General features: G+C 43.5%; 1 protein-coding gene across 1 annotated transcript in view; it reads left to right on the forward strand.

The window, feature by feature from the left end:
- The window catches only part of LOC139478408 (DNA-directed RNA polymerase I subunit RPA1-like), a 63,874-nt gene that overhangs the window by 137 nt on the left and 40,793 nt on the right, over positions 1–22,944 (forward strand). Inside the window, exons 2-13 of the mRNA XM_071260854.1 lie at positions 1,926–2,109; positions 2,722–2,849; positions 4,510–4,723; positions 5,377–5,593; positions 6,862–7,180; positions 7,476–7,628; positions 7,780–7,917; positions 15,467–15,687; positions 16,196–16,325; positions 17,566–17,649; positions 19,088–19,226; positions 19,547–19,661. Of these exons, the coding sequence (XP_071116955.1) occupies positions 1,941–2,109; positions 2,722–2,849; positions 4,510–4,723; positions 5,377–5,593; positions 6,862–7,180; positions 7,476–7,628; positions 7,780–7,917; positions 15,467–15,687; positions 16,196–16,325; positions 17,566–17,649; positions 19,088–19,226; positions 19,547–19,661 (2,027 nt within the window). The 5' untranslated portion in view covers positions 1,926–1,940. The remainder of the gene's footprint in view (positions 1–1,925; positions 2,110–2,721; positions 2,850–4,509; positions 4,724–5,376; positions 5,594–6,861; positions 7,181–7,475; positions 7,629–7,779; positions 7,918–15,466; positions 15,688–16,195; positions 16,326–17,565; positions 17,650–19,087; positions 19,227–19,546; positions 19,662–22,944) is intronic.

A 22,944-nucleotide genomic window follows, 5' to 3' on the forward strand; every position in this document is an offset into this window, starting at 1 on the left:
GAAGGTGTGTCACTGTCACCGGCACCGTTTACAAAGACTGACCTCGTGGATTTGATGCAAGGCTTTCGATCGCCGAAACTGAATTTCAATTAAGTGATCGAGTCCACTTGAATTAAATACAATGCGAACCCCATCCCTGACTCCCCCAAAACACATGAAAGGGTTAACCAAGTACTTTGCATCCACATTTATAACATCAACCATTCGTTTATTATAACATTCACATCCAAATTATCTTCATACACAATCAAGTATTTTAACAAGTTTCACTGGCATGTCGTGCGAAAATACCGGGCCAAATAACTTTATAATCAACTTGATTTACCCAGTATATTCTTTAAGATCAGCCTAAGTCAACAGGTAAACTTCTTATGTTATTCTTGTTATATGTTAAAATTAAATATTGCAACTATAGATCTACACTTAAATTGATGGACACTTTTAGGGATTTAGGTCAAGTTCCATTATAGGCACATTGAATGTTATATAGATCCAATTCTAAATTAATATTTTATTTGTAACATAATTTATTAGAAAGAGTTCTGGAATCACTTCTGATTTGGGTTATGATGTTACTCATTTTGAGGGTTACGAATTTGTTTGGTTTACAAAATTACTGATACCCCTGGCCAAAGGATCCACTTCAAATATAGACTTTTGTTTGTTTGTTTACCCTGGATATAAATTCGCCCTTTATTAAGACACGATAGATGTTAATAAAAATGTAATGAAACATATGTCTTTATATACAATATGAAATGCATCATTACAAGTAGATATATAAAAAAGTCACCTGCATGGGTACAAAAGAATGGCACCCAGGTCAAGCACGACACCATCATTCAGCATCATATATAGTGATTGTGCATCATGGTGCCCCAATGACATGGATTATTGCTCATGCCATCAGCCACTGGTTGAACTGCCCCAGACATGATTTTTTAAAGCAGAGACCATATACCGATCCGTGTATGGTCTCTGTTTAAAGACTGCTGTGATTTGGTTTTCCGTAGTGCAAGAGACCATTCATTTCAGCAAGGTTATTTTTCAGTTCAGGGACTGCATAGTGTGGAGCAAAAAGACACACACAAAAAAAGATACAACTAGTTTAAATGCTTTGATTTGCAAAATTAAAACATACAACTTTGGAAAGAAATCAAATAGAAATTGCATAAAAGTTGATTAAATGAGTTACATAGTCTGGCCACTGACAACACATGATGATGATGATGATGATGATTGAATTAAAACATACAACTTTGGAAAGAAATCAAATAGAAATTGCATAAAAGTTGATTAAATGAGTTACATAGTCTGGCCACTGACAACACATGATGATGATGATGATGATGATGATGATGACGAAAATGATAACAAAACCTTCATTTGTTCTTTTACTGAAGTAAATATGTTAAAACATCCAGCTCTTTTAACATAATTGGCCTTCATTTTAGGCCATGAAACCAACCACCCAGAACAATTTCAGGCAAAACTATTTTCAGTTAATTTACTCAGTTACTGACCAATGCTAACTCCACCATTGTCCTACCGAAAAAAAAAGAAGAAAAATTGGAAAACACATTTAAATTGTTAAAAGGACTTGTCTTCTTTCTGTCAAATGTAACTTCATATGTTCTCCATAAAAAAAACAACTTCTACTGGACTATTCTTAACTGTAAGCAATAGGTAACCACGGCAAAAATCAGGTCAATCACAATCACTGCCCACATGCCAAAATATTAAAACTTTTTAAAATATAAAATAAAATATATGGCCTTGTTTGCTTGGTTTTCTAAATTCCAACTGCCTGGCCCCAGGCAGTATATCCTGCACTTGGATAACGGTTCTATTGGTTTTGCATGTATCAGGTGTTCCTATCAAGATTTGACAAGTACTTCAGCATGTTCTACATAAATGTTTTGCAGCATCCATGACTCACGATGGAGGACTTCAGTGCTGAAATACCTGTCTGTCGCCTGAGTGAAGTGTCATTCCGGCTATACACCAGTGAGGAGATCAAAGCTCTCAGTGTCCTCGAGGTCAACAACCCTCAGACTTTTGACATCTTTTCACATCCTACATATGGAGGACTTCATGATCCTTGCTTGGGTATGTCTTTCAAAATGTTGTCTTGGAATCTGAATGATATTTAAGAAGTGGTATTACTGTTACAAATTGTTTCCTCTTTTTAATGAGATGATATATATGATGTTATTAACATTGTATTGTGAGATCACAATCCAATATGATATTCGAAAAAGTTAGGGATCACCTGATTCTTTCACATATTAATAGATTATCTTGCCATGACAGGTTAGGTGAGCTGAAATGGGGTTTAATGTTGTGTTCAAGATTAATTGCACTGATGTACCAACGTGTGTATGTGTGTGGCTGCTTGTACTAGTATGGAATAATGCCGATTTTATGGTGCTAGTCCACTGAGATACCATGTATACTGACTTTGAGCCGACCAGTCCTTGTTTTAGCCCCTTAATGCTGAGCACCAGACAGGGTAACAAGTACGATTTTATAACATCCCTCTACCTTCCACTCTCCGGGCAGATGCTCTGCCACTAGACCATGGAGGAGGTCTTCCTTGACAGATTAACTATAGCAAAATGAAAGAATAAGTTTGTCCTTCCCTTTTTTAAGTAGTATATAATGTTGTGAATCTTTAATAAAAGATGAGATGACCTGTCATGTTTCCATTCCCTCCCACAGGACCTAACCACCGCACTGAAGTGTGCACGACATGTGGCCTGAGTCACGTGTTCTGTCCGGGGCACATGGGGCACATCCAGCTCCCTCTACCAGTGTTCAACCCCATCTACTTCGGCACACTGTTTAAGGTGATGTAGCAAATGGAGTGCTGGTGCTTCTCCGGACGTCTGTTATTACTATGACAAAGCATTGTGAAAGAAAACACATTCTCTTTTTGAATATTATGAGTTAACAGGCTTTGTTCACATGTGGAGATATCAAACAGGTTTATATTATTAGGGTGTGTAATGGCATGTATTTGTGTTCACTGCTCATTTAAAACTGTTGTTTTTTACGATCATATTTGATGATAATCCATTGCTGATGTGAAGTGGAAGAAACATATCCTAATGTATGTTGACAAGTGGATAAACTCCCATTTTACACTGCTATTGTTCATGGCAAAATTGAATGTGAGTGAAGCTGTTATGTTTGTAACGTTTAGAAAATGTGAATACTCTCAATGCAGACCAGTGGACATCCTAAAGGAGAGTTTTGGCCCAGCAAAATGATGCCTCTACAGTGGAATCCTGTTTATCCCCATTCCTGTACATGTACCTGGATTTTTTGCGAAACTAAATAAAATTCTACTTAAGATGCTTCTTTAAAACAGAAATCGGGTTTCCGGGATCCGGACAGTGAATTACAATTACCACTAGTGCTAAATACACACTAGTGTGTCCCACTTACCAGACAATGACTACACTTGATGCAGAAAAAGGCGAATCGAGTGTCTGCCAACCTGCTAAGCAGAAACGCAGGGGCAGCTAGGGAAAAGAAGGAAATCTGTCAGTATAAGAGTACTTATGCTAGAGCTGTACATGTATATGCAATTTATCCCTGTCCATTTACTGTTTTGGGATATACAATGTATTGCATAAAGATATGCAATATATATAATAAGAGTTTTTATGCCTCTGTAGAATTTGGATAGGGCAGGTATCTCCGTTATCAAGTGATTCATATATCCGGAAACTTATTTATCTGTACAATATTTTGAAAATGAAAGTGTCCGGGATAAGCAAGGTTTTACTGTATTACATGATGCATATATTATATATTGTTATTGTTGTTTATCTCAAAATCTTTGAGGGGCGTTTGGGTAGCCTAGTGGTTAAAGCGTTGGGTGGTCATGCCGAAGACCCGGGTTCGATTCCCGACATGGGTACAATGTGTGAAGCCCATTTCTGGTGTCCCCCGCCGTGATATTGCTGGAATATTGCTAAAAGCGGCGTAAAACCGTACTCACTCACTCAAAATCTTTGAACATGAGGTTGGAAATAAAGAAATTCCTTTGAGTGAATTACTTACTAGATTTTCATGCCTAGGGTACATAACATCCAACCTACAGATGAAGAAAATAGCTGAGTGTGTTTCCTTCTTTCAATGCTTTGTCAAATACACCATATACCCTAATATACCGGGTAGGTAGTTTAATCAGGTACACAATACACATAGTTTAACCAAACATTCATGCTTCATGTGAGTCACATCTGTCAACAGTTAATGTACGTAAATATCATGAACACTTATTTAAAAAAATAGCTAAATGAAAAAATAAAGTGGATCGTATTTGGATGAAAATCAAACAATTAAGTTGCGTGACCTTACTGCCGGTAGGTACTAAGATCTACAAAACCTTGTGCTTTCCTCCCACACTAAGCTGACAGGCTGTGATATAAATGAAATACTGTTCGAAGGGGCCTCGAAACCAACTCACCAACTCACTAGACATTCTTTGATCTGCAGTTGCTGAAAGGAACATGTTTCGACTGCCACAAGCTGATGGTGGACAGCTTCTACTGTAAAGTCTTCATCCACCAGATGGCGCTGCTTAATCGCGGCGAAGTGTCAGGCTGCTTCAAAGTCTCGGCATATGGTGACCACCTAGTGATGGAGAGGGGCAAGGAGAAATACGACCTCACTGAACCTCTAGATCAGTATGTAGCAGACAATTTCCCAGGTATGATACATGTACTTGGTTTAAGATTTGTCCTAAACTTTTAAATGATGAGGTATTAATTGTAATACTATTATAAAAGCCCTTATTTGCCTGCTCGGACTGCCAAGTTTTGTATTTGGAGGATGGTTGAATTCGTTCTTTCGCGTTTTTTACACTTAAGCTTGTTTAGGTTTGTTGTAATTATATCAACTTTAACACCAGTTCTATGACTATTGTGTGTGAACTTACTGGAGCAAGTCCTTCTCCCAAACTATTATTGTTATGAGAACTTGGTTCACTGACTTGCATGACTCCCAAATTTTGAAAACTTGCCATTTTCATTAGCCCTCACAATGTAAGTAAACCCCAGTCGAGATTTCTAGTTAGAATGGGTCCCAAGCAACCTGTGCTTGTCATAAAAGGCTAATATATGGATTGGTTGGTCAGGCGCTGAGACAAGCATGTCATCGTACCCCAGTGTGGAATGTTAAGCTATGATATTAATCACTGGTGTCTCTGGTCCACACTTGATTATTTACAGGTGACTTTGATATGGTTGGAATATTGCTGAATGCAGTGTACAACAACATTCACTTGTTTGCCAGTATTAATGACAGTAATCATGCATATTAAATAGAAGCTTGTTGGTCTCCAGTTTTAGTTCATGTTTACAGTTCCGGATGCAAATGAGAAGGTTGACCCTCATCTGATGAACCACAAGAACATTCAGGCCGTGCGGAACTCACTGATCAAGCAGTTCATGGATAAGCTGACCAGCAGTAAAACCAAATGTCCGCAGTGTGGTGTGTCACTGAGGAAACTGCAGCAGAAGTATAACAGGTCAATTGGGCTGTATGGGAAGTCGGATGTCAAGAAACAGAAGAAAAATATGTAAGTTTTGATTTTTTATGACTTTGAACCATATTGACATGCAGAAATTTGCAGACCTGTTAGTGGGACTCTCAGAAGTGTCACCTTCAGTGATGACATCCTCAGTAGTGCTGAAGGTGTCACAGACTGATCAGCTGATCTACCCGTCACTGAAGGTGTCACTACTGAGGGTGTCATCACTGAAGGTGTCACTACTGTGGGTGTCATCACTGAAGGTGGCACTACTGTTGGTGTCTTCACTGGAGGTGGCACTACTGAGGGTGCCGCTACTTTGTTTGTCGCTACTGAGGAAATCATCACTGAATGTGGCACTACTGAGGGTGTCACTACTTTGAGGGTCACTAGTGAGGGTGAGATTTTTTATGACTTTGAACCATATTGACATGCAGAAATTTGCAGACCTGTTAGTGGGACTCTCAGAAGTGTCACCTTCAGTGATGACACCCACAGTAGTGCCACCTTCAGTGATGACACCCACACAAAGTAGCGGCACCCTCAGTAGTGCCGCCTTCACTGATAACACCCTCAGTAGCGACACACAAAGTAGCAGCACCCTCAGTAGTGCCACCTTCAGTATTGCCACCTTCAGTGATGACACCCTCAGTAGCGACACACAAAGTAGCAGCACCCTCAGTAGTGCCACCTTCAGTGATGACACCCTTAGTTGTGACACACAAAGTAGCGGCACCCTCAGTAGTGCCACCTTCACTGATGACACCCTCAGTAGCGACACCTTCAGTGACGGGTAGATCAGCTGATCAGTCTGTGCCTAAACTGTTCTAATGTAGTTTTACTGTATGGTTTTACCCTTGGCGCAGCCATTGTCACATTTACCACCAATTCGCAGACAGTTAATAATTAATTATTTGGGCTTGTTTACAGGTCCTGAGTTTGGGTAATAAAATATTATAATAAAGATGATTTGTTTCTAATACTTTTCATAAAAGCTTTAATATTGTTAGGTGCGTGAATCATGTTTACAAATTAAACTGACAATAATTATCTTGATATTAAAAATTGGCTCTATTTGGTGTCAGCATCTCTGGATTGTGGCTAACTTCAGCTGCACTTATATAGTGATGTACATGTCAGTTTTATATTGCTAGCCCACGGAGATACGTTGCTGGAGACATTAAGGTCTTGGGCTGTGGGATATTTGGTGGAATATTGCTAAAAGTGGCTTAAAACCACTCACTCACTCATTTAAGGACTATGATTAAAAAAATGGTTCAACGACACAATCAACATGCTCATGTCATTGTTTGCAGGGTACAGAAAAACACGGAAAACAAAAAGACCAAGCTGATAGACCTTGACGAGGACATCGAGAGAGAAGCGGATGTGGAGGAACTTGAAGATGGTGAAGGATCTGATAAGAAGCTTGACAACACACTGTTCACAGACAACAAGGCCTTCACCATGCTGACTCCGTCACTGATACGCCAGCATGTGCAGCAGGTGTACACCACTGCTGGACCACTCCTGCGAATCCTCTTTAAGTCGTTGGCCAAAGTGACCAAGGCTTCCCATCCAACTGACATCTTCTTCCTGGAAGTGATTCCTGTTTGTCCTTCACGATACAGACCTGTAAGTAGCTGCTGTCAAGTTTACAATAACAAGAGTTCTGTTTATGTCTGATATCCATGTTGAAGGGCCTCTATGCTGTGTTTTCAGATATCCATGTTGATGGGCCTCTCTGCTATGTCAGATATCCATGTTGATGGGCTTCTCTGCTGTGTTTTAGATATCCATGTTGATGGGCCTCTCTGCTGTGTCAGATATCCATGTTGAAAGGCCTCTATGCTGTGTCAGATATCCATGTTGAAGGGCCTCTCTGCTGTTTCAGATATCCATGTTGAAGGGCCTCTCTGCTGTGTTTCAGATATCCATGTTGAAGGGTCGCCAGTATGAAAACCCCCAGACAGCCAACATGTGCCTGATTCTCCAGGACAAGGAGGTCATCACACAGATCATCCAGAAGGTGAAGTCTGGCAAACATGACACTGAGGTGGAATCAGAGGAGGAGCTGCTGCCGGTATGTTGGTGTACACAGGATGGAGCCGTCTTAATGCCAATGTATCCTTGCATCTCAAATCATCATCATTTCCACTATTTGCCTTGCACATCTGCTGTAAGTGGTTTGAATTCTAACTAGTTTCAATACAATACACTTTCTTTGTTGGCAGCAATCAGTAGTCAGTCAAAAAGGCACCTCCCTCACACAGAAGCTGAACAATGCGTGGATGTCGCTGCAGTCTCACGTCAATGTCATGGTGGACAGTTCCCTGGATAAACTCTCTAAAGACCAACAGGGCATCAAACAGGTACTAGAGCCTTCATTACCTACCCCCAGGACTTTTATTACAGACTTTTATTACAGACCTTCAGGGCAGATTAGGTCAACAGTTACACTATGTGTGGCCTGGGTGATTGTGCAACATAAAAAATTTTTTTTTGGTTCAAATACCGTATTCGACCCATTAAGCGCCCCCCTTCCTTCCCGGTTCCGAAAATTTATATAGTAATTATTTCGTTTTAAATGAAAATCGTCTGGGAACCGTAGTTTCCGGATATTTGAAGTCCGTATAAGCGGGGCATGACTGTATTCTGTTTATTTTAGATATTTGTGACTTTGAATATTATGCGCAGAAAAAAATTACACCGTACCCTTTCAGCGAAGTCCGGCAAACGAACGGGTGATGAGAAACTTCGTCAGTATACAAATTCGAAATTTGAGATAAAAAAATCACCAGACATGTTGATTTACCGTTTAAATTGTATTTTTTGTTCAGCTAGGCATCGTTTTATATCCAGGGATTAAGTTTACCTTGTGCATTTCTCGTAAACTAAGCCGAACACAGCAATCAGCTGTACACACGTTTTCTTGGAATCTACCGGTGAGTCGGTCAAGACACACCCAATGATATAACTTTACAGGATTTTAAATGCAAGGATCGGCAAAAAGTTGTTTCTGAAAATATTTTTTTATCAGGAATAATATATTCCAATATCTTGTTAATTTAGATGCAGCTTTTACTAAACATATTTAAAATAATAATAACCCTAAGCGAAGCAGCTGATCGCTATTGCCGGGAACAAATATGACTTTTAATGATTCAAAGTATGGCATTTATGATATATGTATCCATTCTCTGTCAACTTAAGTTCGTTTCAAGGCGTCAATAGCGGTAATCTGACCGTGGTTGCTGTTAATAACGTTGAGTTGTGCGATCTTCCGATCGCTTCACACACGATTTCGCCGAAATTAATTAAAACAATATTAAAAGGAATTTTGAATAAAATTAATGAAATAAGTTACAAACAAAAGTCCAGACATACAAAGAACACTTTTTATAGCCAGACAGTGTAATTACATGAATAATTTGCGAACTTCAGTATGGATTTGTTGACATGGTATTTCCGGTGTTACGTGCTCACAGTAATGTCTTTCCATGGGGGAAAAAACATCAAAACTCATTAATTCGTGTATAATGCGCACCCCATTCTACACAGCTGTGTTTTTTGGAAAAAAAAGTGTGCATTATTCTCAAGAAAATACGGTAAGGCTTACTGATGAATTTACGCCAATTTGACCTGAATTGTCCCCAATAAGCGCCCACCCTTTCTGTCTTTTTTTAAGTGCCCTGGGCTTTTAATGGGTCAAATACGGTATCTCTTTTTTATTTACAGTCAAGTCCCGTTAATCCGACATCAGTGGTTGCATATGATTATGTCGGATTAACAAGTATGTCGGATAAACGAAATGAAGTTGTATCAACTTTCGTGATCGAAAATCGGACAACTACACGATAAATATAAGGATTTAAACACGTAATACAAAATATAAAATAATTACATAAAGTAATACGTTACCACTGTTATACCGAGGCTGCTGCTATAGTAAAATCTACCACAGAGATCTCAATTACCTCATGCAGCATGTGCGTAGCCACCTAGCTGCCATGTGACACCCTTCACTCTTGTCTCTTCGCTTGCTCTAGCAAGACGTACAATAAACTGCTCAAGCGTTCCTGTTTCTCCGACCATTCGGTGATATTTATTACTGTTTATTCTCTCTAATAAACTGTGCTTTTACGGGGCTTTTGCTATAACTACGCTTGGAAATATTTTTCCCGCCAAAAGGAAATATTTTTCCCGCCCTTTTTTTGCGGGGTGTCTCGTATGCACGTTGCGTCTTACGTTCCCCTGTTCTAGTATATCTTGGTTTTTTTACATCACTTATTCCTCTATATGTTATATGTGTATGTTATATATTCGCATTGCTCGTTTATTTTCTGGTGAAAATACTCGTTTGTGACTATTTGTGGGGCGTGTGTTGTAACCATGTTTTGCTCTTTGTTCATAGTACAAACAAAATGTCTGACATGGATGTTTCGCCGTCCTCCACCCCCTCTACCCCTGCAACCAGGAGCTGCGGCGTGTGCCGCAAGCGAGCGCTACCGGCTGTATGTGCAGTCCGTTTCCACCCCTGTGGTGGCCGTCTCGTCCGGTCGGGGTCCCCTTGCGGGTACCACCACCACGGCTGCGGCGGATCCCTTGGCGGCCCGTGGGCTGTCCGGGGATTTCGTCGCTGCATTACTTGCAAAACTTGTGGACTCCAAGCTGGCGGCCTTATCTCAGGATAGGCCGGTGGCTGTTCCGTCCCCGGCCACTTTGGTGGCCGCGGGGTCCAACAGTACGGCGGCGGCTCCCGTGGTCACTGGTCCTTCCCCCGAACCGTTGCTCCCGCTATCGGTTAAGGACCGCGTGGCCATGGTTTATGACCTCTTTGAGGACATGCCATGGCCCCGGCCGGTACCGCGGGGAATCCACGGCTCTGTGGGTTCCTCAGAGGTATAAGATGAGTCTTCCGACACGGCTTTCCCCGCACCAACCTTGCTGCGTGGTATGAAGCCTTCCTTGGAGAACGCCTTCGCGGCGGCCTCAGGTCGGCGTCTCCCGTTGCCTCCAACGTCGTGGAGAAAGGGTTATTCCCGGTACATGACCTACCTTTCCTGAGGCTGGTCCTACCGCGGAGGCCCATGTTGAGCGGTTGGGTGTCCGTGCCCCACCGGCTGCTACGGTAACGCAAGCTACCTTGCACCAGCTGGATGCCCTCTCTCGGCACTCCATGCTTGCCATGTCTCATGGAGACACTTACTTGGCTGCAGCGGCCAGTCTGGTCAAAGGTTCTCCCACGGACTGACCAGCGCATTTATAACTGCCTGCTCAGTTTAAATGCTTCCCTGGAGTTCGTTGCCGAGGACTCTCGGCACACACTTGCTCTTGTTGGGTCCCTGCATAGGCGTCTGGGTGCTGCTCCTAACCGGAGCGCGCCCCAGGCTGCTGCGGACGGTAGGTCTACGGGGTCGGGTTCTTCTTTCTCTGGGAAGAAGCCCCGCCCTGAGGGCTCCGGTTTGGGCAATCAGCTGCCCTTTCGCGGGAAGACGGGGAACTGGGGGAAGCCCAAGTCGTCTAAGGACGGCAAGGGCCCCTCTCTTTGGAGGGGTTCGTATGCCGACAGCGCCAACTTCGGTTGGCCCTTACGCAAACCCGAGTCACTTGGCCCTGGACAGTTGCGCCTGCTGCAGCCTGTCAGGGCCCCCTCTCCTTCCCCAGTGGGAGCCAGACTCCAGACTTACTGGGAGAATTGGGAACAAGTGTTCGACGTGGCCAACTTGATTCGGTACGGCTATCGGCTAGATCAAAGCGAATCCGCCGCTCACCATTGCCACGTTGGCAGATTTCGATTCGAAAACAGATCTTCCCATCCTCGCCGATGCCATCGGCAGGTTGGTGGAGAAGGGGCTGTACGGGAGTTAGCTCTACCAGATATAACACTGGGGTTTTACTCCAGGATATTTCTCGTTCCCAAGTAGGACAGTGCCGAACTCAGAATGATTCACACGTCCGCTCCCTGGCTGTTCACCCGGTTCACCACCCCCATAGTGTTGTTCCTCCAGAGGAGGGGTGTACTTCGCGTACCTGGCTGACTCGCTAGTTGCAAATTGAATGACGGACGTGCTGTCTCGTCAGCTCGATTTTGCACTTTGGCTCTTGGAGCAATTGGGGTGGAATGTCAATCTCCCCAAGAGCGAGTTAACCCCCTCACAGAACTTGAAGTTCTTCGGAGGTCGGTTTGACACGGTGACCCATCGCCTCTTTGTCCCTCAAGACCGGTGGCACAAGATTCAGGCGATGATTGCCAAAGTCTTAGCGGTGCCACAGACTGTTCACTTTTGGAAACAGCTGTTAGGGCTACTTGTGTCCGCCCTGGACTGCACCGATTGGGGTCGTCTCCAACTCCGCCCGCTGCAATGGTTTCCAATCCAGTTGTTAGCACAGGAGGAGAACAGTGCGACCGTCACCCTCGTAGATCGGCTCCGCCCGCATCTGGAGTGGTGGACGGTCCCTTACAATGTGTTATCAGGAGTCTCTATGCGGCCCTACCGGGCCACGTTGAACCTGTATACAGACGCCTCTCTAGTGGGCTGGGGCGCCCATCTAGAGGGGGAGGTGAGCTTGGGGCTGTGGTGCGTAGACGAACTAGGTCTTCACATCAATTGTCTCGGGTTCAAGGCAGTGATAAATGCAGTCAATCACTGGAAGCATAGTCTCGTCGACGCCCGGCTCATGCTGGCGACCGACAACACGACGGTAGTGTCCTATGTGAACAAACTGGGGGAAACCCACAGTCACTCGCTACTCGATATCCTGTTTGAGTTTTACGCTCTGGTGGACAGTGTCCCGTGCCAGGTACGCGCCCGTCACATCCCAGGTGTGCAGAACGTACTGGTCGACGCTCTATCGAGGCCTCAGGATCCGAGCCCCACAGAGTGGATGCTCAACCCAGTAGTGTTTCAGTGGCTGTGCGAAAGTTTTGGTCGTCCGATGGTCAACCTGTTCGCAACTGGGCTCAACAATGAACTCCCGTTGTTTGTATCACCAGTCCCGGACCCGAGGGCCATCGATCACGATGCTCTCGTGTTAGACTGGACTGGGATGGACGCTTATGCTTACCCACCGACGGCGTTGATACCTCTCATTCTAAGCCGGCTCCGAGGAGTTCGCTGTCAAATGTTACTGATCGCGCCCATGTGGCCGAACAGATCGTGGTATCCGGACTTGCTGACCCAGGTCACGCAGTCGCCACTCCCACTGCCTGTGAGACCGGATCTCCTGATCCACCATCACGCCCATCAGCTTCATCCAAATGCAGGGCAGTTCAATCTGCACGTGTGGATGTTGTCACCGAGCGTCTGAGGAGTAAAGGTTTTTCTTGTCGGGCGTCTCGGGCATACGTTAGAATGCATCATGATTCTACCCAGAAGGAGTATAATGCACGTTGGGTTATTTTCACGAAGTTCAAGGGTTTCAAACAGCAAGATCTTCAGAAAGGCCGCCTTCGGGCACCGGCCTGGGATCTTTCCTTAGTGTTGAAATCTAGCTCCATATCAACCCTTGAGTAGTGGTTCGTTCCGGCGTGTGACTTGGTAAACAGCATTTCTCCTCTCCTTTGACATTGGCCAAACAGAGAGAGAATTCACTGTAAGATCACTCAAGGAAATCTTACATCCTGCTGATACTGAGGACAGATCGCTGTGTCCGGTTAGGGCCCTTACGTAGTATCTTAAGGCTTCGAATGAACGCAGACAAGGGCGTGACCGTCTGTTCATATCGTGTAACCCTAATCGCACTGCTGACATAACTCGCAACTGGATTGCGTTATGGCTTCTTCTGTCGTCAATCTGGCATACCGGTCTCGGGGGTTACCGGTAGCGGGGTCCAACCCGCACGAGATCAGGGCGCTAGCGGCAACATTTGCCCTACACTCGAATATCTCTGTTCGCAGAATATTATAAGGTTGTTACTGGCGTTCTGACTTGGTTTTTGCCAATCATTACCTCAAACAGGTCGCTGATGATGACGTGGAGAGTGTGCACCGTCTTGGGCCACTGATCGCGGCGCAAGCGGTCACCTAAGGGGTGTGCCCAGCGCAATTCCGAACTCCTAAGGCGTCAGATCTTGCACGGTGGTCAATCTGGGTCGACTCCAATGTTCCCACGCCGTGGGTACAGGAGTTGGGGTCCCTTAAAAACCAGCGCACTCACACCACTGGTGAGGGCGGCTTTTTGTGTGCTTTGTTGTGTGTGTGTTATTTGTATTTTGACAATTATGTATTTAATTGTCTGTCGTGTATCCCAACCTTGTGATGCATGCTTACAAATACTGGAATTAGGTCACGCGCCTAATGCATACTTTAAGTAGGCTTGCTCTGGGATATACGGTCCAAATGAAATTAATTTCCCTCTTTTCGACTGTTTAACCTGATCTAAGATTTAGCTCACGCGGATACAGTGTTCTCATCCGCTGCGGCGATGAAATACCTATCCAGTGGGGCCGTTTGGAGTCACCAATCGTTTTGGCAATGACGATTGAGCCTTACGGTTTGCGCTTGACAGTGCTTTGGTATTCCTATAGGGTAACGCCTAGCTAGGTGAATGCGCATCGAGTGCTTCCGCCTTGGTGTTTACTTCCGCTGGTCGGAAGGAACGCTAGCAGTCAGGATTCGGGGTGTAGGTGCTCCCCACCGCCTACTGTAGTAGTCAGCCTCGGTATAACAGTGGTAACGTATTACTTAATGTAATTTGTAGAATTTTCCTATTCGGAATATTCTATAAGTAATACGTTACCACTGGGCTGCTGCCCGCCCGTCCGTCCCCCGAGCACTTGCTCTCGCAAGAGATAAGAGTGAAGGGTGTCACATGGCAGCTAGGTGGCTACGCACATGCTGCATGAGGTAATTGAGATCTCTGTGGTAGATTTCGCTATAGCAGCAGTTGAGGGAGACAACAGCCTCGGTATAATAGTGGTAACATATTACTTATAGAATATTCCGAATAGGAAAATTCTACAAAATATTCATATTGTTATGTTACATTGTTGGCGGAATATGTTTTCTAATCATGCAACCTCTAAGGTTTAACACAAAACAACTGTTACGGACTGTATGACTTATTCAAAATACTTTAAAAAGCATAGTCTGGAATGGAAGTCGCAACTTTGAAACTGGTACCTTAAGAAAGCTGCTTTCTAAGTGGCTAACGTCGACTTCCTGTTGGTCATTTCATTGGTAGGTCATAGTTCGCGAAAGGTTGTTCTGACGTGACCTGTAATGAGATGTACACTTCAAGAGCGAGAACTTGTATCTGGCTTTAATAATATTGAGGTAATCTAAGCATGTGATTTATCCTGTTTTCTTTTTATCTATAGCATTAATTGTTTATTGTTAGGCAAGTTTAATATTGTTGTTGTAATCATGGTAATATGCAGCTACCAGCAAGTTCGTCTCGCATCAAAACACGGGCTGTGTACTCGCGGGCAGATGACCAGGGATGACTGTGTTGGATTAATGAGACTGATTAATGAGTGATTTCGGTAATTCGTTGCAAAATAGGTGTGTCAGAGTCGGAGTGCGAGACTGTCGGATTAATGGGTCTAAATAGCACTGATTTAATCGGTTCCCATCATTAGCGTCGGATAAAGCTGATTGTCGAATTAACGAGTGTCGGATTAACGAGACTTGACTGTATGTGAAGCTATGGTAAAGCTTATATCTTTCTCCCCCCTTTAAATCATACACAGATTCAGAGGAGGTGTTGGGTGTGTGCACACTCTCCTTTTTGAAGCATACTGATCATCTTGACATGTAAGTAAAACATAACTAAAAGATTTGGTGACATGTTTTCTACAATAATAACCAAGCACAGACTAATTTTAGCTAGCCAATGTGAATTATGTCACATATATCGTGCTTGCATGTTTGTGTTTAAGTTGTTCTGCTTCATAAAGCTGTGCCTGGCCTTTTTACAGTTGCTGGAGAAGAAGGCTGGCCTCTTCAGAAAGAACATGATGGGTAAACGTGTCAACTATGCTGCCCGGTCAGTTATCTCCCCTGATCCCTGCATCAATGTCGGTGAGATCGGTGTGCCCCTGGTGTTTGCCAAGAAACTGACTTACCCGCAACCGGTGACACCATGGAACTTCCAGGAACTGAAGGAAATGGTGATTAACGGCCCAGATGTACATCCAGGGTTAGTGTTGTAAATACTTTTACTTTACTACTGAACATGATGGGGGCTAGTGTGTCCAAGATGTCTGAAGTGCAGCATTTTGCTGTGCAGAGTTACATCCTTTACATGTGCCAGTAACGTGTGATCTGTTGTTTCAATACAAGATTCGCCTTGGTTTGGGAGCAACCATTTGATTTGGGAGGGAGGGGGTTTGGATTTGAGACCAGTATGTTTTTTATAATGTTTAGGACATCAGTTATTTTTTCCAAAACAGGTGCTCAGTTATCAGGATTATTTTACTTGATGATGTTTTTTTGAAGCAATCCCAGCCCCTTCCCCGTCTGATAACCAAATGGTTGCTCTCTTATGTCCTAGGGTTTGTCAGCAATATTCTTATGCTTGCTGGTTAACATCCAACACCTACCTTGTTTGGGGGCTTTGTCCCACGTTCTGACTGAACTACTGTTCAGAGCAACTTAGGAGCCAAACTCACTCACTCACTCACTCACACACACACTGCTGATAACAGGGCCCTGCTAGTTGAGCTGGAGAATGGCTGGAAGGTGAACCTGAACAAGGACAAGACTCACCGCGAGGCCGTCGCGAAACAGCTCCTCACCCCCAGCACCTCCAGCACCATGCTGATGAAGCCCAAGATTGTGAGTACCAGGATTCATTCAGGCTTGAATAGGCCTTGAATTTTAGTCCCTCTTGCAAAGCCGTGAATTTTAGAAAACCCAACTTAACTTGAAAAGCCTTGAATATGTAAAAAATGACATATACTGTATTCGATGTAATAAGCGACCGCCCTAATAAGTGCCCACAGCGATATTTGCTAATATTTTGGCTAGTGAACAATCGCAATTAGCAACCCTTCTGATTGATCAATGTACACAAGGTTTATCTATTCGTGTTTAATATGCACTAGTGTGTAATATGCACCCTTAATTATGGGCAGTTAAATTCTTGAAACATATATCTGCCGTATATAAACATTTCAGGCTGTCAGCATAAACCAGGAAATTTATCTTTCAACTCTGTTTTTTTCACCAAAATAATATTCCAATAAGAGCTCTATATTTCTAATTTTGAGAGTGCTCTGGGCGCTTATTACGTCGAATACGGTACTTGTCAATAAAAGTATTAAAGCACACTACTATATGTACCAAGGAAGTTTAAGTGAGATTTATCATAGTGATATATTTGAATGATAAAGACTATGAAAGATTCATGACAAACTTAATTTGTTGGGTGTGAAAATAAATCTTGTTGGAAAATGTGTGATGGTCATACTGCTTTGTACATAGTATCACATAATGTTGGTTTTATAAAATATTGCCAAACTAATGCAAAAACCCAACTAAATAAACCTTGAAAATGGCGGTTGACATCCTTGAAAAGCATTGAAAAATTCTTGAATTTTAGTGTTCCATATCTGTATGAATCTTGGAGTACACGTTGGGGGTGGGGATGTCTGTATGTGGGGTGGGGGAATATGTCAGTACTCAGGTCTAGCAGCACCAAGCTGATGAAACCCAAGATCAGGATTACATGTTGGGGGAGGGGATGTCTGTATGTGGGGTGGGGGAATATGTCAGTACTCAGGTCTAGCAGCACCAAGCTGATGAAACCCAAGATCGTGAGTACATGTTGGGGGTGGGGATGTCTGTATGTTGGGTGGGGGAATATGTCAGTACTCAGGTCTAGCAGCACCAGGCTGATGAAACCCAAGATTGTAAGTAAACATTTGGGGGTAGGGATGACTGTGTGTGGGGTGGGGGAATATGTCAGTATACAGGTGTACAATAGCAGCACCACTATTCTGTGTTTAAGTATTATCCTGTTCAATGTCTTTGTGGTGGAATCATTTCAATAATGAAATCACTGGTGCTGCTTCAGGTTTACAGGCATCTGAAGAATGGCGACTACATGTTGCTGAACCGTCAGCCCACACTCCACCGGCCCAGCATCCAGGCTCACAGGGTACGAGGAAGTTGTAATGTCTGCCTCGGCTGCATCTACTCCATCTACTGCATCACTTGCTGAAAAGAGAGGCCGAGTGATAATTGTGTAGCACCTCTTTAAATATTCTGGCGGCCAAGTCGTCTAAGGCGCCGCAGTTTGCTGAGTTGTGTCCTTTGGACATGCCAGAAAGCTATGATTGTGTGTTCGAATCCCGGTTAGGCCCAGATTATGTTTCTAGGTTTGTCAGCACCATGCCTGAAGTTTCACCGAAGTGGTAAACGTCTGAGACCTGCATCACTTTTGGATTTCCTCCCACATTAAGCTGACACTCTGTGATATAACTGGAATACTGTTGAAAGCGGCGTTAACCCCAACTCAGTCACTCACTTTAAATATTCTTTCTTCACTTTTATGAATTGTGCATGTAACTATGATGACAGAAATGGCCAATACAGTGATACCTTGTTAATCAGAGTTCCCCACTGAAATAATCAGGATTAACACATTTCTGGATAAATGAATCACGATTACATCTATAAGGCTTAAAAAAAGAAAAGAATTGGTTCTCAGGCTATGGCTTTTGAAAATATAGTGAGAGCGGATGGTGTTTTTTGTTCTTCTTCAATCAACCTGGGAAAGGGCCTCTCTACATAAATGTATTGATGAGTAAAATACTGAAATACAGTATTTGACTACCGTTGGACTACCAATGTGTGTATAATACATGCATACAAAGAAGTTTTGAGTTTATTTCACAATGCGAAGCCTTTATCGCGAGCACACAACACCAGAAAAAGCAAATCTGTACTGAAGTATGCAAGTTAGTCCTGTTATTACACTATATGGCTATAAAAGTGTTCATAGTGTATCTGGACTTATGTTTGTAATCTATTATATTACTTTTATCCAAGATTTCGTTCAATTTTCTTTCCACAAAATTGTGAATGAACTGATCAGCAAATCACATCAACTATTAACTTGCCTTGAAACAAACTCTAGTCATTAGAGATACAAAGTCTTCGGTCTTCCTTTGAAATTTCTTTTCATTTATGATAATGTCCATAACATTAAGGATTTTTTTAAACTAAAAGACCCATAGATAGGGGAGAAAATGTGTGAACAGCTGATTGCTATTTCCAACTTATTTTGCGAGACAAATACCTAAGTAGGTCTTCAGCAACCCATGCTTGCTGTAAAAGGTGACTATGCTTGTCGTAGAGGCGAATAATGGGATCGGGTGGTCAGACTCACTGACTTGTGTGGATGCATGTCATCGTAAACCAATTGCGTGGATCGATGCTTATGATGTCAATCACTGGATTGTCTGGTCCAGATTTGTATTTACAGACTGCCGTCATATAGCTGGAATATTGCTGAGTGCGGCATTAAAAACAAACAAAGAAAACAAAATAAATCCTTGTAGACTGTTGCACAGCTAATGACTGGGTATGTTTAGGTTCGAGTTCTGCCTGGTCAGAAGACTCTCCGTCTACACTACGCCAACTGCAAGGCATACAACGCCGACTTTGATGGAGATGAAATGAATGCTCACTTGCCTCAGAGTGAATTGGCTAGGGCAGAAGCAATGGCATTGGGTACGTTGGGTATTTACCAGTTGTTCTATAGAGCTGTGCAGTGTTTCCTACAGTGAGGAGAGATTTAATAAAATATTGATTTCCAGAATATATGAATGTAAAGTGGCATGAAATGAAATTGAACAGCACTTTTTTTATCGCTCCGATGGCAGATCTACCTGTTCAGCATAAAAAAGCATGCAATTTCTTCAAATATAAGACAGACGTGACATGCTTAACACAACATATTTAGGTTATTATTTGAGGGCTGGAATACTGCTAAAAGCTCCTTAGAACGTTACTCTTTCGTCCTTTGAGTGAATGTTACCTTGTATTTTCAGCTGGTACTGACAACCAGTATCTGGTTCCCAAGGATGGCACTCCCCTGGCAGGACTCATTCAAGATCACATGGTGTCGGGAGTGTCTCTCACAGTCAGGGGCAGATTCTTTGACAAGTAGGGAGAGTTTTCCACCCGAAACCTGTCTGCTTTGTACCAGATAACTGTTGGTGCATCTTAGAGGTGGCCAAATTGAAAAATATGTGTCAAATAACTAAGCATTAAACTTTAATATATTTTGTGGACATGTATGATGGCGGGGTGGGTATAAAATTGTTTTGCCCTAGAACTTAAATATTGCTGTGAGCTTTAATTATGTTTCAACATAATCCCATTGCCGTTCAATACACTTACTCCATCCTTTCTCCCGGACAGTTACTGTATTCGACGTAATAAGCGCCCAGGGCGCTCTCATAATTAGAAACATGAGGCTCTTATTAGAATATTATTTCGGTGGAAAAAACAGTGCTGAAAAATAAATTTCGTGGTTTATGCTGACAGCCTGAAATGTTTATATGCGACATATATATTTTTCCAGAATTTAATTGCCTATAATTAAGGGTGCATATGACACACGAGTGTGTATTATACGCGAATAAATAAGTCTTGTGTACATTGATCAATCCAAAGGGGTGCTAATTGGGATTGTTCACTAGCCAGTATATATGCAAATATCGCCATGGGCGCTTATTAGAGCGGGGTGCTTATTACGTCGAATACGGTATCACTATTTTGTAGAAGGCCAAATCCTGGTCTGTCAACCATCCTCCACAACAGCAACAAGTTCTTGGTCCTCTTTTTATCTCTGACCAAACTGGTGTTGTTTTTTAAGGCCGGTTCAATTGTGACAGTCGCTATAAGGCTGAAATAATGCTGATGCGGTGTTCAATTTTAACTCACGCAATTGCAACATGATGGATGTGCAGTAGAGCCTTGCTGCAATGCTTTTCTTTGATAGATTTGCCCAATCTTTTCAATTAAGTTGGCATATTAGTCACCATTTATGGTTGTTCCAATGGTAAATAACCAATGTGTATTGTGCCTTTGGTGTCCCAAAGGAAGGGGGCCATCCTTAGTAGATCTGGATGCTTTAAACTACCGGGTTTATTCGAAGTGTTTCTATTACATGGATTCTTGTTTGCTCTCAGATCCTAGTGATGGATCCAGGATCAAACAGCAGGGGCTCATCTTCCAAACTCTCTCCGACGCCAAAATTCATTCACCCAGCATTAATTGTGGCATATGATAGGGCAGTCTTCCCATAAACAGCATGCATCCATTCATCAATATTCCTTGGTGATTGATCCAATTAATGACTCAAAGTCAATTGGACAATCCAGATTGTGAAAGATGACTCCAAAACACAGGTCACTACGAGCATATGTTACACATAGGCATTACAACAACTTCGATATGCAAGGCTCAAACATTCTGATATCCATTACAAGTTAATGAAAATGGCAGCTGAAAGACTTTCAGTTAAATGGCAGAAATTAATCTGTAAACTGCATGTTTTAGTCTGTTTTCAGTCGTACAAATGGGTATCTCATACCTCTAGTCGCACGTTAAAAGGAAACCAGAAGCTGGAATGTAAACAATAAACTTGTTTTCGTCCGGTTGCGCACGCACCTCCCTATGACATGTCACATCTCTCAGCGCGCCTCTGAGCTCGAGAAGGACTTTCGCGATAGACTGCTAGTTTGTATTCTACTAGTACTTATCGTGTGTCTACAGTTGTTGTTCTAATACAGTAATAATAATATGTCTTACCTGTAGACTCCTGGAATGTAATCCTTGGTAATCCATTGTTTGGGTTCAACACGTGTTTCACGGTTTGACTTGATTATACACGTGGCAACATGTAGGGCTTTTCTGCCTCGTGTCAAAGTATACTGTCTAAAGTAGATCCTCACAATTATTGTCCTTCCTGCATAATTAAGGACGGATTTTCAACGTGTTCGTGGAATCAACGTTGTAAAGAATGTGATCACTTTAATAAAATTTAATTAGTATCTTCGTGCGTTGGCGAAGCGGGCTACTGACCAGCACTACAAGCTGAGTAGGTCATCGGGTGAATCCCTGGACTCTGCAGCCTCTACATCTGGCCCTGGGGGTGGCGCGTCGGCCACACCCAAGAAATCAGTTGATAAAGACCCGCTCCAGTCAACTTATGTTTTCGACAAGACACGTGACCGTTCGCCTGCTGATGATAATACCCGCACGACTGATCTTCGTCAATCGGTTGATCGTGAGCGTCACTCAGTTTTCGTCACCCATGAGTAGGGGCTTGGATTGGGGGCTACTCTTCAAGAAACCAGCGCCCTCCAAGATTCTTGTAGTAGACAGGCATTGGGAATCCATGGACACTGCTGTTCGTCACCAGCTACAACCGCTTGCTATGCTGTCGACAGCGAGCCAGCGGGGGAGGCAGTGAGGTCCCTTCGCCCGCCGTCACCGTCGTTGGAGTCTACTACCTTTAGACGAGCTACCGGAAGAGGGTATTTGTTGTTACCCTGTCTGGCGCTCGGCATTAAGGGGCTAAAACAAGGACTCGTCGGCTCGGACAACTAGCCGACGCCCTGTCGAGACCATCGAGGCCCTCTCCCATGGAGTGGATGATCCATCCGACAGTCTTTTCATCTGCTCACAGATTGACTGGTTGCCTCAAGTAGATCTCTTCGCAAACCGGTACACCAACCGCTTTCCTCGATTCGTGTCGCCGGTTCCAGACCCACGGGCATGGCACCGCGACGCTCTAGCGATATCGTGTGAGGGTCTAGACGCTTACGCGTTTCCGCCAACAGCGCTATTACCATCGATACTGGAGACGGTTCGTCAATCGGCCAACCTACGTCTGCTTTGCTCGCGACTTATTGGCCGTCCAGAACGTGGTTCCCGGAACATCTCCTGATCATCAATCAGCCACCTGCCCGTTGCCAGATCGAGACGACCTCCTTCATCCTCACAACGATCACTCCGGTCATCTCGGCGTCTGAAAGGGTCGACGATCTCGACTTATCTGGCAGCTTTGGCTTCCATGGTGCCGTCTCCTACGGGGGACAGGCTCACTAAAATACCGGAATTGCAAAAATTCTACGTGCCTTCATGGTTGAAGATCAGTCATATTCATTCCGACTGCCGGCCTGTGACCTCGATATCGTTCTGCGCAACCTGTTTAGTTAGACTTATGAGCCTCTCGATCGGGTCGCGTTCGACATTGTCTCAGAAAACGGTTTTCCTTCTCTCGCTGGCTACGGCAGCAAGAGTATCAGAACTACATGCCATTGACATCGATCGGATTACGTTGATCGGATTACGTTCGATCAGCATAAGTATGGCAATGTCCATCTTAGTCTCAGATGGGATTTTTTTAGAGCGAAAATTCAACTTCCTGGCCAAG

Source organism: Haliotis cracherodii, unplaced genomic scaffold (genome assembly GCF_022045235.1).
Source record: "Haliotis cracherodii isolate W230 unplaced genomic scaffold, xgHalCrac1.p SCAF_4, whole genome shotgun sequence".
In the NCBI taxonomy this organism is placed as follows: domain Eukaryota; kingdom Metazoa; phylum Mollusca; class Gastropoda; order Lepetellida; family Haliotidae; genus Haliotis; species Haliotis cracherodii.